The sequence below is a fragment of the Carassius gibelio genome, chromosome B13 (genome assembly GCF_023724105.1).
Source record: "Carassius gibelio isolate Cgi1373 ecotype wild population from Czech Republic chromosome B13, carGib1.2-hapl.c, whole genome shotgun sequence".
NCBI lineage: Eukaryota > Metazoa > Chordata > Actinopteri > Cypriniformes > Cyprinidae > Carassius > Carassius gibelio.
The window spans coordinates 6841708-6856637 of NC_068408.1; the positions used below are offsets into that span (position 1 = coordinate 6841708).

General features: G+C 36.0%; 1 protein-coding gene across 1 annotated transcript in view; it reads right to left on the reverse strand.

Moving 5' to 3' along the window:
• The window catches only part of hpse2 (heparanase 2), a 68034-nt gene that overhangs the window by 7231 nt on the left and 45873 nt on the right, over nt 1-14930 (reverse strand). Inside the window, exons 7-11 of the mRNA XM_052571969.1 lie at nt 14176-14269; nt 12141-12247; nt 11323-11437; nt 5948-6093; nt 228-374 (exon numbers count right to left, since the gene is read on the reverse strand). Of these exons, the coding sequence (XP_052427929.1) occupies nt 228-374; nt 5948-6093; nt 11323-11437; nt 12141-12247; nt 14176-14269 (609 nt within the window). The remainder of the gene's footprint in view (nt 1-227; nt 375-5947; nt 6094-11322; nt 11438-12140; nt 12248-14175; nt 14270-14930) is intronic.

The following is a 14930-nucleotide window of genomic DNA, read 5'->3' on the forward strand; positions in this document are numbered from 1 at the left end:
CAGTGTTACTAAAAATATACTATATTTATATATATAATAATTAATTAATTAATATAATAATATAAATAAATGCCACATGAAACCTTTTTGAAGAGTAATATAATTTAACAAAATCTTAATGTATTTCTCAGTTCTCCTGAAAACGATATATAGTAGAGTATATTAAACATTATTATTTTATGTTCCTTTTGTCAGTAAATCGCTGTCATGGATGATTATTGACTTACATGGAGTGAAGTCCATCTGTGCCGAAGGGCTGTAACAGGTATTGGTGAACAGTTTTATTTCGTAATGTCCCCGCCAGCTTGATTTTTTTCCGTGACCGATGCAGGTTGATGATGTAGATGGTTATGGACCCTCTGACATAATCGTGACTAAAACAAACAAATCAACACCAAGAAAAACAAATCAACACCTTTGAAAGAATATGGGCAGACGTTGCAGCTAAAATGAATCAAACTCCCCTCATTTACCATTTGTAATTCCACATACGTTGTTCACTCACATACTGTAAAACTGACAGAAACTTTGAGTCTGTTCACAGAATTCCTTTAACAAGAGACAATGTGTTATATTTTACAAAGGTCCAAACCCTGATGTGATTCAATTTCAGTACACAATAACCAAATTATAAAGTACTGTATATAAGCAAAAGAGGCCCCAGTACTACGTCATGTAAAAGAGCTGATTGTTTTCACATAACAACTGTAAAAGCATTTGCTCCCCTCCCAAATTCACTGGGGTAACACAAGCTTTATATGTGTTGGATGATCATGCTTACATTACAGCGACTCCAGCGTACTGCTCCTTGTTTTCAGGGTAATACCGCTGAAGAGCTAGCTTTAGGGAATATTAACTGAAGATAAGTATCTGGCAACACGATTAGGCAAACATGATAAAATTCAATAAAGATTCTAAGGTAAAGGCAAGGAAAACATAGCTGCAGTGCACGAATACCACATGTGGTAAAAGTCCGACTGCACCGGTCAGAGCAAGCCTGTTAGTAATCTCACCAATCGCGAGCAACCCGGGCCATGTGCATCTTTACACCTTGGCGCACACTGAATAGAGTTCAAGGGGAAAAAATTGAGGAACGAGACAGACCCGAGACTGTGTAATGAAAACATCTCTCATGTCATGTGATACATGTGCGGTGTCTCAGTTTTAATAGACTTTGGTAACTTGGGTATTTTCCAGAAGGGCGCATTAGATCAGACGAATAGATCGAAAAATGATAAACATTGTCCAAGACTTTGAAACAATGTGCCTCTCCGGCATTCGCATGGGGAACGTAAACATGGAATCCTTTGTTTGATGTCAGCGAATGGTCCTCAGGAAGAAACCACTCAAAGCACCGAAAAGGAGGCCTGTTTTGTATAAGGGTGTTGTGATGGATCAGCGAAGATACTGAAAGCATATCCATGACTTGTCTGACCGGCCATTTCAACCACTAATAGAACGAAAAACTTGAAAGAGGCTGGAGTGAATGAGACCCGAATGTCTTGCGAAAAACCCAGTCTTTGAAACATTGTTCGCTTTTCCACTCACACAGAGGAAATTCTGGGAATTAGATAATATGATCGTTGACATTTAACAGTGCCATTTTAATAAAAAACATTTTTATTTAAATAAAATGGCCTGTCTATCATCAATAAAAACAGTCAACGCCACCTTGCCACTGGACAGGCAAAGCAAAAGCAACGCGTTTAGTGAATAGGTTTTTGCTGCAGACCAGCTGTTTTGGGTTTCATGGCATTTAAAGAGATTACTTGTTCGGTTTGTGGTGGTTTCGGTTTGATGGATAAGACACTACGTGATGAGATTTTGTACGTGGCCCAAAACTCTGTCTTCTGTATGTATCAGAACCTGTAACTGGATAACGTCAGAACATCTCATAGCTTCTGACCAAAAAAAATCTTGACTAAAAATTAAGATGCTAAAACGAAGAAAATACAAGTGCAGTTTCATAGATGCTTTAAATGCATATTTGATGTCAAAGCTTTAAATGTCCTAATCATGCAATTACAAACCAGTGTTGGGGAGTTACTAGTAGCAATGCCTCATATTGCAAAGTCACTCACTGTCAAGCAAAAAGAAACAACAATCTTAAAATGTCTCTTGCTTAAGAATCCTTTGATAGTCTGATTCATTTAAGTGATTCAACAATTCATTTTAGGGATTCAGTGATTCATTTCAGTGGTAAATGATTCATTCTAGTGATTTAATAATTAAATTTCTTGATTTAGAAATCTTCTTTTATTTAACAAAATATGTAAATGCTGCTAGCTTTTGACTCAATTAATTGTACAGATTATGAAATTTCTAGTTTTGTTACTTGCGTTCAACAAATTTCTCTCTTCAGTTTAATGTTGTCATCTAAATTTAAATCCTCACTGTTATTGCCAGATAAATACTGCTTTCATTATAAATACAAAGATAATATCTGTTGACTACAGTACCATTAAAGTTTGGGGTCAGCAAGATTTTTTCTTTATTTTATTTTTTTTAGCAAGAGTGCATTAAATTAATGAAAAATGACTATAAAGAAATTTTTTGTTACAAAAGATTTCTAATAATTTTAATAAAAGCTGTTCTTTTGAACTTTTTCTATTAATTAAAGGATCCTAAAATCCACAGCTGTTTTCAACATTGATATCAATTACATTTTAAAATATAATAAATATATATATTTTTATACATTTGGTTAATTTAATTGCAATAATATTTCGATATACTGTTTTAATGTTGTCTTCCCCCCAAAATAAATTGAGCATTAAAAACATCTTTGTGACGGCAAACATTTTAACGGTAGTGCATTTAAAAAGATACATTGCCATTAAAAAGCTTTCATGTTTTTGTTGACTGTACTTCACATTATGAGTACATTTCGAAGCAGCTTTCCCACATGAACATGTCTTTTTCAGTAAAATCGTCTGTCCTGCAGGAATCCTGAAGCCAGGGGCCTGTAGCAGCACAGACACAGAGCTGTAACTGAGCTGAGACACGGGGATCTGTAGTCCGTAAACCTACACTGCTGCTGAAAAGCCAGCAGGTCCCGCTCACATCATTCTGGGGTAATAGATAATCATCAAAGGGAACGATGGCACTTTTTATCTGGCCTGGGTACAGACCTTCCTTTTGTCCCACAGCTCTACTCCCCTCACCTGCATGAGCCTCTGGTGTCTTTCAGCGCCTCTCACGCTGCAGAAAGAGACTCCGCGCACTTGACAATTGATACTTGTTAAATTTTATGGGCTGTCACTCTGAAAGAGTGGCTGTCTGGACTCTGTAATTTATGTGTTTGAGAATGAGCAGGTAAGCCCTAAAATCCTCCACTATGGCTACGTACTCAGATGACGGGAATCTGTGTGGAAAAAAATGCTACAGGTACAACAACAACAAAAAAGACAATTTATACACAAACAAATCTTGTTATGGTGATGTACTTGCTATATACACAGAAGTTTTGTTCCAAAATCTAACAAGCTGCATACCTAGACAGCAGTTTAAGGTTTCATAAGCATGTTCTCAACACCAAGTCAGCAACATTTCACTGATTTCTAAGAAATTGGTTCTGGAGCCAATTTTCACATTGGGCAATCAAGTGGCAACCCAACACAGCACCAAAATGGTTGATTGTATGAAATTGAATTACAGTGGTTTCATGCTCTCTGCAGCCATTATTCCACTGTGGTCGGAACAAACCATGTTTATCTCTATTTGAAGTGAAGCCGTATTAAATGCAGTCTGGGCCATATTTAAATAGTTTTGTTCAAAACGTTGGAATGCAACTAATGCAATATACCAAGCGCAGCACATATTAGCGTAGTCGCAAAAAAGCAGAGCCAATGCTCATCAGCTGTGAGTGATCTACTGACACAGGTGCAAAATAGTTCAAGACGTGCTTTTTTGGGCGTTAAATAATGCTTAAATAATGCATATTTAATAAAGTCAGGTGCATAAATTACTGTGTCCACAGCTTTTCAGCACTAATTCTTCACTGCGCGTCAGTAAATCCTGATAATACTATTTTAATGCCAAAAGACGGTTTGCACCGTGCAATTAGCTAGCAATTTTGGCCCTTGGAGAATTGTGGAAAAATATGCAATATTATTGGCTTACCTGAGGATACAGGAGACTCTAATTTGCTCAAATTCTTAGAAAAATGTATTCTGGATTACCAGAACTTGGACACAAGGGTGGGCAAATTGAAATTGGAAAGAGCCCATTGCTCCTTCGCTCCAAACCGGGTTCAAGGATGCCGTCCACAACCTATCAATGTTTAATTTCATAATTTCCAAGACAAGTAGAGCACGATGGCACCCACCAGTAAGCACAGTAAGCAGTAAGCACCGGTAAAGACTGGAATAAACAGCAATACTTAAAAAATATAAAGCTGGAATACACTACACGATTTTCCCCCAAGAAGTTCACGTCTCCAAAGGAGGTGACAGTTTTTCTCGACTCCCAACAAGTGCCTGCTCAGAAATGATGTAATTCAACAGCAGATCTTGCCTAGACTTTGAAAGACTTTTCCATTGTATTAAGAACAGACTGACTGCGCAGCCTTGTAGATGCCTGATTTATGGTGTGATGACTTTTGCTGAAGAAGAAGAATGGCGTTTTGAAACAAGTTTGTGTCTCTCTTCACAGCAAGCTTGGGAGATGGCTGAAAGGGTGCTTCCCATGTTTCTTATTTTTTTGTTATATGTGTTTTACTATAGTTCTGGAAAGTGTTTTTTTTTTTTAAATCAGAATTTATCTATCTGCACTGTTCAAAGATGTTAATATACAGCTGTTTCTCGAGTGAGGCCTATGACAATGGTATTTCAAGTGATTGTCAAAGGAATTTATAATCCGATCAAAATGAAGAAGGTTTTGTCTTAAATCAGACAAGAGAAGACTGGTATAGCTCTATTACAAGAAACACATTTAGATAAACAGGAGGTCTAAAATGAAATCAGGGAAGTTATAATCAAGCATACTTCTCAGCATTTTCATTTCTCTCTAAGGAAGAATTACTGGAGGCAATTTTAAAGAAGCAGAATGGAAAAGTGCCAGGTCCTGTGAATTTTATAAAGAATGGCACACTTTAATAATCACTCGTTTAACATTGGACAGCTTCCTAAATCTCTGAGAGAAGCTAATATTTCTCTTATATTAAGAAAGCTAAACCTCCAGAAGTCTGCTCTTCAAATACACCTGTGTATTTATTTAATATGGACATTAAATTGCTAGCTAAAATCCTGGCTTCCTGTTTGGAGAATGTAACAACTGAGGCTGTTCGTCTTGCAACAACATAAGATGTCTCCTTAATTTTATACAAACTTTTAAACTGCATTTAAATGCAGTGAGTGGTCATATTTTTTTTTGGGGGGGGGGGGTGGGGTTGGAGAAATTTAATTAACCTCTGTTCTCACTCCAGTTGTGAACAATCTGCATTTCAGTCATGATGCAAGGCTTTAATTTTGGGTGAACCAAAGTATATTTGATGAAGCAGATTTTATGTATTTTGAGGAGCTGGTACATTGTCCACGCACGTTTTTGCATTTTTTATAAATAACAGATTATTTTCAAAGATACCTCTTTAATATGAGAAGTCTGTCTCCTATAGAAAAACTGCTTATTTGTTAACTATTCTGCAGAAGGGTTTTCCTGTTCATGTGCCTCAAGTGAATGCAAAATTGTTTTTAACTTGTAATGTCCTATAAACGATTTTATGGCGTATCATTTTATGACCTGGGAATTTCGGCTTCATGTTAAAGTTAAAAAATGTTCAATAAATACAACGTCCATAAAATATAATTAGTCATTTATGACAGACCTAAAAATGCATGTTATGTTTTTTTTTTTTTTTCAGATACCACTGAAGCTTACTAGGTTTTGGAACAGAATTGATGTACTTGTATGAATAAATCTTACATCAGGCAGTCTAATGAGAACCTACTTGTGAAAGCTGGTGCAGTGCGCATAGATGCGGAGTTTGTCCCGGATCACCCGTCCAGGGCGTGGTTTCCTCTGGAGACCTGCGACGTGCACCGCAAGCACCCTCGGGCCCACCAGACGTTTAAAGAGCAGAGATAACCAGTAATCCTACAATGCCAACACACAAAACACGTGTTATAAAATAAAAAGCATCACTGAGCCATTTTAACTGGAGCTCTGCCATGTCAACACGCATGTTAGGTCAAGCAATTCTGTCATAGAACCATGTTAGCGTGGTGCACCTCTGCATAAGAAACATGATTCATGCAAGATGATTCTGGTTTAAATACACGGGACAGATGTGGCATTTCTCTGCCAGCACAAATCCAATGAATTCCAGCATCCTTCCATCTTTCAAAGGAGTTTTAATTTTAGAATTGGTAAAAAGAAAGCTGCAGATTGCTTAATTTGAAAAGTGAAAGAAAAAAATGTAGGCGCAACATAAGTTTCTCATATCTGCCTTCTTTTTAGTGAAAACGTTTTTGTTTTTTTAAGAAATACACATGCGCTTCAGTCTTTTATTGAGAAAGACATTTTCTTGGATGCTCGAATGGAGAGATATAAGCATAGTCTTTCTTTGGAAGCTTTTCCTGTTAAATCTAAGAAACAACAAAGCAAAAAAATCTTCTCGACCATAATAAATTAAATGGCTCATAGAACTGAAAGATACACATTGTAATTTTTGCTTTCTGCTATCAGGGGGAATTTCCAGTCACTCTATTACAGGAAAAACAAAACAGATAAAGATGCATTTGCAAACCGTACCTTTGAAAAATGCTGCTTTAAATCTGCATTAATTTTCAACTTGTGTGTTTGTGTATGTTCATGATTGTGCATCCAAAATATAATCCTGCTATTATCCTTATGGTCCAAAAACCAGTCTATACTTAATCAGCTCATTTAAGCTACTATCAAGTAAAACCATAATCGCATCAGATTCGTTGCATGAATAAGAGTTTCAACTGGACATTAACTAGCTTAGTGTAACCAGAGAACTGTTCCTTACATAATTAAATACATTTTTATTGCATGGATGGCTACCTGAATTTCACAGGCATGACTGCAATAGGTCTCTCCTAATACCTCTCGTCAGTTCCTAAATTCAACACCTAATTGAACTGGTTCAAAGCAGCATGTGTGCATCAGGAAGTTCCCATGCAATCCTGCATATGGCAGCATTTAAAGGCTTCTTTTGCAGGGAAACTTTAACTTAATTTGCTCCGGCAGTGTACATTGTGCAGCATCTGCTATAGGCAGTGGGAAAAAGAGATTCGGGAATGGGTGGGTCTCTTACAACTGCAATTTTACAAAAAACTGCATGTTATAAAAACATAAAAATACAAATCTCAGATATTGCATTTTGATATGATGCAGTGAAGCTTCTGAATCAATTAAATTTTCTGTTTGAAAGCGATTTGATTTCAAATAGATATATTTATGTATTTTAAATGCTAATGTCAATAAATTAGTGCTGCAGACAGAAATGACAACATGAGCACAATCTACAACCAGAGACGAGAGTCTAGATTCCAGGGTTTCAAACTGGTGTATACTGATATATTGCATAGTCTAATGTAATGCAGATTCAGGTTCACTAGGCCACTACAACAAACACAAACATGACAACAATCTCAGGACTTTCAGGACTCTTATTGTATATTCTTATTGTTGAAAACACTGTGTTGGCAGATAAAACCAGTTATTTCGCTTACAAAGCATTTCTCAGCCCTCCCAGTAAAACTAGGACTATGCAGAAGCTATAATGACTGAATAACATAGAGACCACTTTAATAATGAATAAATGAAAGTCAAACCACTAAAGCCCTGAGAGATTAAAGGATATGACCAACTTACTTGTCTTTAATACCAACAGGATATAAGCAAATGCCATGTCCTGTCATGGGAGACAGACACATGTTAACTTGACGTGAGAGTGTGCAACAAAAACGAAGCAATTTCAACCACACAATAAACAACTGGGAGCAATAAGAACCTGCATTTTAATAATACTTAAAGGTGAAGCGTGTAAATTTCACACCACACTAACCACGGACACTAAATGGAATTACAAAAAAGACTGGACGGGAAGAATTTCTAGGAAAAGAAAAGAGTGGTTTTTGCCAGTGTAAAACATTCTGCCAGGAAGCTGGAGTTTGCCAAGGCCCGAGATCAAGCCCACAAACATGCCTCTATGATATTGTGCTGTTGAAATATTGCTGGGCATGCTGCAGTTGGGCGCGGTTGCATATTAGTCTGATTCAAACCCAAGCTGCTCTGTTATTCTGATCTGATACACGTGTAAGGGCAACTTTTAAGTTATTTGTGAAAGCAATAGCACATTTTTGTTAATCTGAATCATGAGAATAATTCATGTGGATATTTATTATTAATAATAATATTATTGTGCATTATTGTGTCCTATTAGAGGTGCACTAATAACTTCACCTAGCCGATTATAAACTATAATAAATGAATACAATTAATATAGAGATTATTGAAGAGAAGTCTGCTATTGCTTTCACCCAACAGAAAAAAAATACAATGATTTTTTTTATGTTTTTAATATTAATTAAAAAATGTATTGTGCAGATTAGTAAACAGGTGTATTGTCTTTCACCCAGCACATGAAAAACTATGAATATATATATTCAATTCAGTTGGGCAGAGTATTGAAGAGAAGTGTGCTATTTCTTTCATCATGGTAGATTAAAAATAAAACCTAAACAAAATTAAATTAAAGATTCATATTAATATTAAATAATAATATTGTGCAGATTATTTAAAAAGTCGACTATTACACAAAATACATTAAAAACATAAAATACAATGAAAACAATATTAATAATAACATTATGGTGCAGATTATTGAAGAGAGGTGCACTTTATACTTCTATAGCAGATGAAAAACTATAAATAAATAAGTATATAAATAAATAATAGTGCAGTGCATTGAAGAGAGGTGTGCTATTTCTTCTCGTTAAAAATTAAACATAAATAATATTGATATTAATTAATATTACTGTGCAGATTATTAAAGAAGTCTACTATAACATAAAATACAATAAAAAACAATAAAAAAAACATAAAATACAATATTTTTTTTGAAATTGTATTCATGAAAAGAGGTGTACTAATGCTTTCGCCAGCAGATCAAATACACACACACACACACACACACACACACACACACACACACACACACACATATATATATATATATATATATATATATATAAATGAATGAATGAATGTGCAAATTATTACAGAGAGGTGCGCTATTGCTTTCACCTAACTTGTGTATGTAAGTAAATAAATAAATAAATAAATATACAAATTATTGAAAATATTCAATATGAACTTGGATTTAGAAACTATTTTAACATAAAAAAAATACGCATATCACGTTAATAGTCGAAATGGGTGGATGTATAGTTCTTTGTGAATTACTGACAGAAAACATTATTGTCGCACTTGTGAAATCTCCTGGTTCTGATTAGTATCCAATCAAAAAGACTGGGGTGAAAACACAAGAAACAACAAGAGACGGGGTTTATAAAAAGAAGCAAAGCAAGAAGAGGAGATGAGGTCATCTGCTGAGGTGTGAAGGGAAAGAAACTGAGACATGACTCAGTAAGGGATTAAAGAGAAAAGGTTGCACCGTAAATTTTCCACGCAGGCTGACAGGTTGCGGCTGTTGCGAATTCTCGCAGTGGGGCTTCTGGCAGTTCCCACAGACATCCAGCTATGTTTAAAGCATTGCAATCCCAGCAGGGGGCGATTGGTCCTTGGAATAACTAGAGATGTTGAACGAGAAGCAGGGGGAAAAAGATGACCGTTTTGAAAGTTGTGAGGAGTGCTTGACGAAAGCTCAGCTCAAAGTGCATTTTATGGAAAGATGCTCATTCTTGCTTGTCCTGGAAGAACAGTGCTCCTGTTGAGATTCGGAGAAATCCAAGCTAGCCTTCGGTGAAGAGTTGCATAATCAAACATTTCTACCATTGCTGTATTTTTCCTCTTTATGTCTTCCTTCGGTTTTATTACATGCACAGGAACATATGTTATCCTGAGTGGGCCGACAGGTCTGGCTCTCCACTGCTGGTGGGCTGTAAAAGAACAGAGGGCCACGAGCAGATAATGTATCTATCAGCACCTGGAGTCAGTGAGGATTGCATGTACTGTAAGAACCAGAAGGTAAGCTGCAGGTGAAGCTCAAATCAGTGGGTCTGCTTCAATGCTAAGAGGGGATATAGTGCTTTGTTTTTGTCTATATGAAAACCATTTAAAAGGATTCTAGCAAAAAAAGTTCATTATTTGTATTTGATTTGTAGTTTCCATTTCCATTAGGGAAATTGTTGGGGGAAATTATGGAAAAACAATATATATATATATATATATATATATATATATATATATATATATATATATATATATATATATATATATATATATATATATATATATATATATATATATACACACACATTTAGTTTGCAAACCAATAAGAAAATGTAATGTTAATATATGAAACATTTATTAATGTATTATATGTGGATACTCTGACATGCCTAAAATATTTACATCTAACACTGCCAAATTGAAATATAGTGCAGAATCAGATCTCACAATATTAGTCATGATGTACTAAAACTCAACGTTAAGCATGTTTCCCGAGCGATGAAAAGATCCACAGAACATAAGGGTTAAGTTTCTTTTAGTCATGGTCTTTTATACGGGTTCGCAAATCAAATTGAAATTTAATTGAAGTCTTCTGTCTGCCCTGTCTCCAGGGGGCTGACCTGCAGACACTGTGAAAGAGTGAGGTCTACATAATTCAGGATGAAGTTGGCAGCGGTCTGGAGGGCGGGGATACCTGTGGAGTGTCCTCGGCTCAGGTTGCAGTGCTGTCAGCATCTGGCTGTTCCACACAGTGGGGCACACATGTAGAGGGGATGGGAGACAGGTGACAGTGTCTCAGGCTTGAATTTCAGTGCAGTTCGCCTCAGCTGCCCAGTATTCAACACCACTACACACCTTTCATCTTGGCTAATAGGTCCCACGGGAAAAGCCATAAGGTGCCTGAGCCACATGCTAAAGACCGACTATTTTCATACACTTTATGATGGAAAAAAACTACACCTGGATCATTTTTACAGATTCGTTTTAGGTGGTTTTACAATACGGTAACGAGCATACCACACAGATCACTGCGTATGGTGTTAATTTGCGTAACCTTTAGTGCGTGTGGTATATGACTCGAATCTGTCTGCAGGTAATGTCTGAGTGTTAAACGGCTTTGACTGCTTTTGATTTGGGTTCTGTTTATGTGCTTAAACTTACAGGTAAAGGGTTGAAGTGCTGGTCGACGAGGTGGTTGTATCCATAATCAAAAAAAGAATGTCGGAGTACAACATCAATCCCATGAGCTGCGGCGATACCGAGAGTGTTGAGCCACCTGAAGCCAGCAAAAACATTGAGAACATTAGGAATGCAACAGAATTTAGGGATTTGTCAGGTTTTTGCATGTTTCCACAAACAACTTTAACCAGTTTTGTCTCCTTTCAGTATCAAAAAGCCATTTTTTTGTTGTTGAAAAAACACCTTTGAAAAAACAGCAGTGGAAAACAAATATACACTGTAGATTGTAAAAGGCAAATAAGCATTCTGGTTTTTTTTTAAGATTCAATTTGGGCATTTCTGTCTTTGCAGACAGGAAATGAAGTGGGAGAGAGAATAGGGATGGGATCGGGACTCAGATTTTGGGACACCCATAGTGCAAATGGGCACTTTGTATCAAATTACTCAAAGGCCATAAAAATATCAGCAACATGAGTTGGACTTAGTTTCATGTGGCCTTACAGAAATGATTCTTTTCAATTCAGTTAAGAGGTGTTTTTAACTGAATCACGTTTTAAATTCACTGTTATATTGTTATATAGCAAGTATTTCTGTAAAACAGCTTATCTCAACAGCAACTGAGAGATTAATGCTTTGCTGACAGTTACAGACCATGCATATTTTAGTTTTTTGGGTATAAGCATTTAGGTTAGCTCAATCATAATTAGTTGAAATCCTGTATGTAATACAAGTAATTAATATATCTGCAGTTCCGATGTCATCTGCAGTTCCTATATACTACATGAAGATATTTTGCTTACAGAAAACCAGCAGCAAATGTGTCAGATAAATTATTGGTGCCTCCTGCCCAAGCCGGACCAACTCCACCCAGCCACACACGCTTCTCTGGAGCATGAGTCTGAACAATCTGAAAGAAAAGATGAGACATATCATCAATAACTCATAACAGTGATGGAGAGTTGGGCAGGATTTATTCTTCTTTTGACTAGTCTGGTCCACTGGAAATGACTGACTTTATAGTCACTAAGGTTATTTAAGGCTGGTAAATGTGAAATCCAAAATACAGTACTGTTCAACAAATTTTGTGAAAGAAATTAATATTTTTATGCATAAAGGATGCATTAAATTGGTCAAAAGTGACAGCAAAGATATTTATTATGCTTCTAAATATTTCTATTTCAAATAAATGCTCTTCTTTTTGAACTTTCAGTTATTTAAATAATATAGAAAAAAATATCATGGATTACACAAAAATATTAAGCAGCACAACTCCTTTCAACATTGATGATAATATTAGCATCAGCATATTAGCATGATTTTTGAAGTATCATGTGACACTGAACACTGGAGCAATGACAGATTTTTTAAAATTATCCTTCAAGCAGTGTGTAACAGCTCTAAGTGAATGAATCCATCCTGCAGTTTTTAAAACGAATACCAAGTTGTTTCATTTTGACATCAACATGAAACATTAGCATATTGACCGCCAACTTGTTGGTTTTGCTATTGCATTGGTCTGAATGAAAATGCTAATTCTTTCTTTGCCACTACGTGTCACTTTTGGAGCGGTAAAGATAATGGTTTCCACTTTAAAATATGAATTCACAGCATGACTGTTTTTATTTTAGTTCTAATCAGATAAATGCAGTCTTGGTCAAAATAAAAGACTTCTTTCAAAAATACTTACATCAATGTTTTGAATAGTAGTGTAGCTAAAAATAATAAACAATTAAATACATTCGTACTATCGAAAATTAATAACAAATGTTGGTTATCTTTTAAAATCCAGATAGGCAAACCTTTCCCCCATGCAGCTGACTGATAAAAATCTGCATCCTGACTCCTGTTTTTGTGCTCAATATAAATCACTGTCCATGACTGTCCACGGGCATGATTTGAGATGAGATCCCAACTCTGCAGCACAATACACAACCAACTGCCGTCCAGCTGCAGGGTCGCAGTCTGGTTATAATAGAACACATGTCTGGTATTAGGCATATTCCATAATAAGCCAAAGAAAGTCTCTCATACTCTCTTATTCTGATTCAGAAACACTATGAATCTCAGGACCTGCTGCAGTGAATGACAGCCAGAAAACCAACGTTCAAGCATAAGTCACCTCTCAAAATAAATCTGACAGACTGCAGAAGGGTACATGTGTCGCCAAACCATCGAAGAACACCTGCAGAGCCACTCCAGAAAAAAAAAGACAGATTTTATGTCAAATGACCTTTGGAATTAAGTTAAGAAGTGGAATAAGCACTTGTTCGTCTGACATCACGCATGTAATAGGCTCTAATCACCGTCCCACTGGGTTTGGGAGTGATCAAAACGTTGGCGTCTTTTGTTTGATATTTGTGAGGAAGGCCAGTTTTCCCCCTCTTTCACTTTTAGGGGAACACTGAACCAGATGTGTGAGTTTGAGATACATAAAACAGGAGAGCTGTGTCTTTATAGATTGGGCCTCCTGAGGGAAGTCTTAAATGTTGTGAACCTTGTACTGCTTATTAGACCAAAAGGGGACTGTTCCCAGAACAGCTGAGACATCATGAGGCTGAGGGGGAGCTTGTAAATCGTAAACCCAATCAAACGCTTTCCTCCTTAACTGTGCCCTGACCCACGCTCCCTTAACAGTAGGCCACCTATCAGACCGGAGACAGCTTGTTTGGATGGTGCAGCTGAGGACAAACCCAGGGCCCTTGAGATAAACACAGTTAATGAGCACTGGAGGGACTTACACGCTCTCAACAACAATCTTAATGGATATAAGCACATCTCTGACCTACACATTCAAAATCAAACGATATCTAGGTTAAAAAATAAAAAAAAACGTACCTTTAACACCTTGGTAATCTGCTCAGACAGGGTGTCCAGGAGTCTTGTCTTCATGAAGTCCTCTACTTTGGTCACCCGCCTGTCAATGTAGTAACTGCACACATAAGATAACATCTTTGTAAGAGCTGTGAAAATAAGACTGATTCATTTGATATATTTTTAATTGAATATATGTGTTTTTTGTTGTTGTTGTTGTTGTTGTTCAATTAAGAATAGATGTATACAATTTATTAATATTTGAAAATTACATTTGTATATTAATACACAGTAATATACACTACTGTTAAAAAAGTTGATTAAACGTGTTTGAAATATTTTTTTGCTCACCATGCTGTATTTATATGATTAAAAAATACTGTAAAAACAATGCAATTACAATTACATTGTAATATTTTATTGCAAAATGATTAAATATTCAAATTTCTTGATGAATAAAAATATAAATTTACTTTTAAAAAGAAAACCAACCAAAATGTTCTTAATATGTGTACCATAATGTAAGCATTTTATTATATTACAAATAAAACAATCATATTTCATAGCATCTATTAAATGATGAAACAATATGACACACACACAATAAAACATTGACTTGACGGAAATATTTTCACTTGTATAAAAAAAAAATAGATATATTGCATTACTGCAGATTGTGTGTGTGTGTGTGTGTGTGTGTGTGTGTGTGAGCGCGCGCATGTGTGTGTGCTATAATTTACAGATATATTTTATTTTCAAGCTACACACACTATACTGTG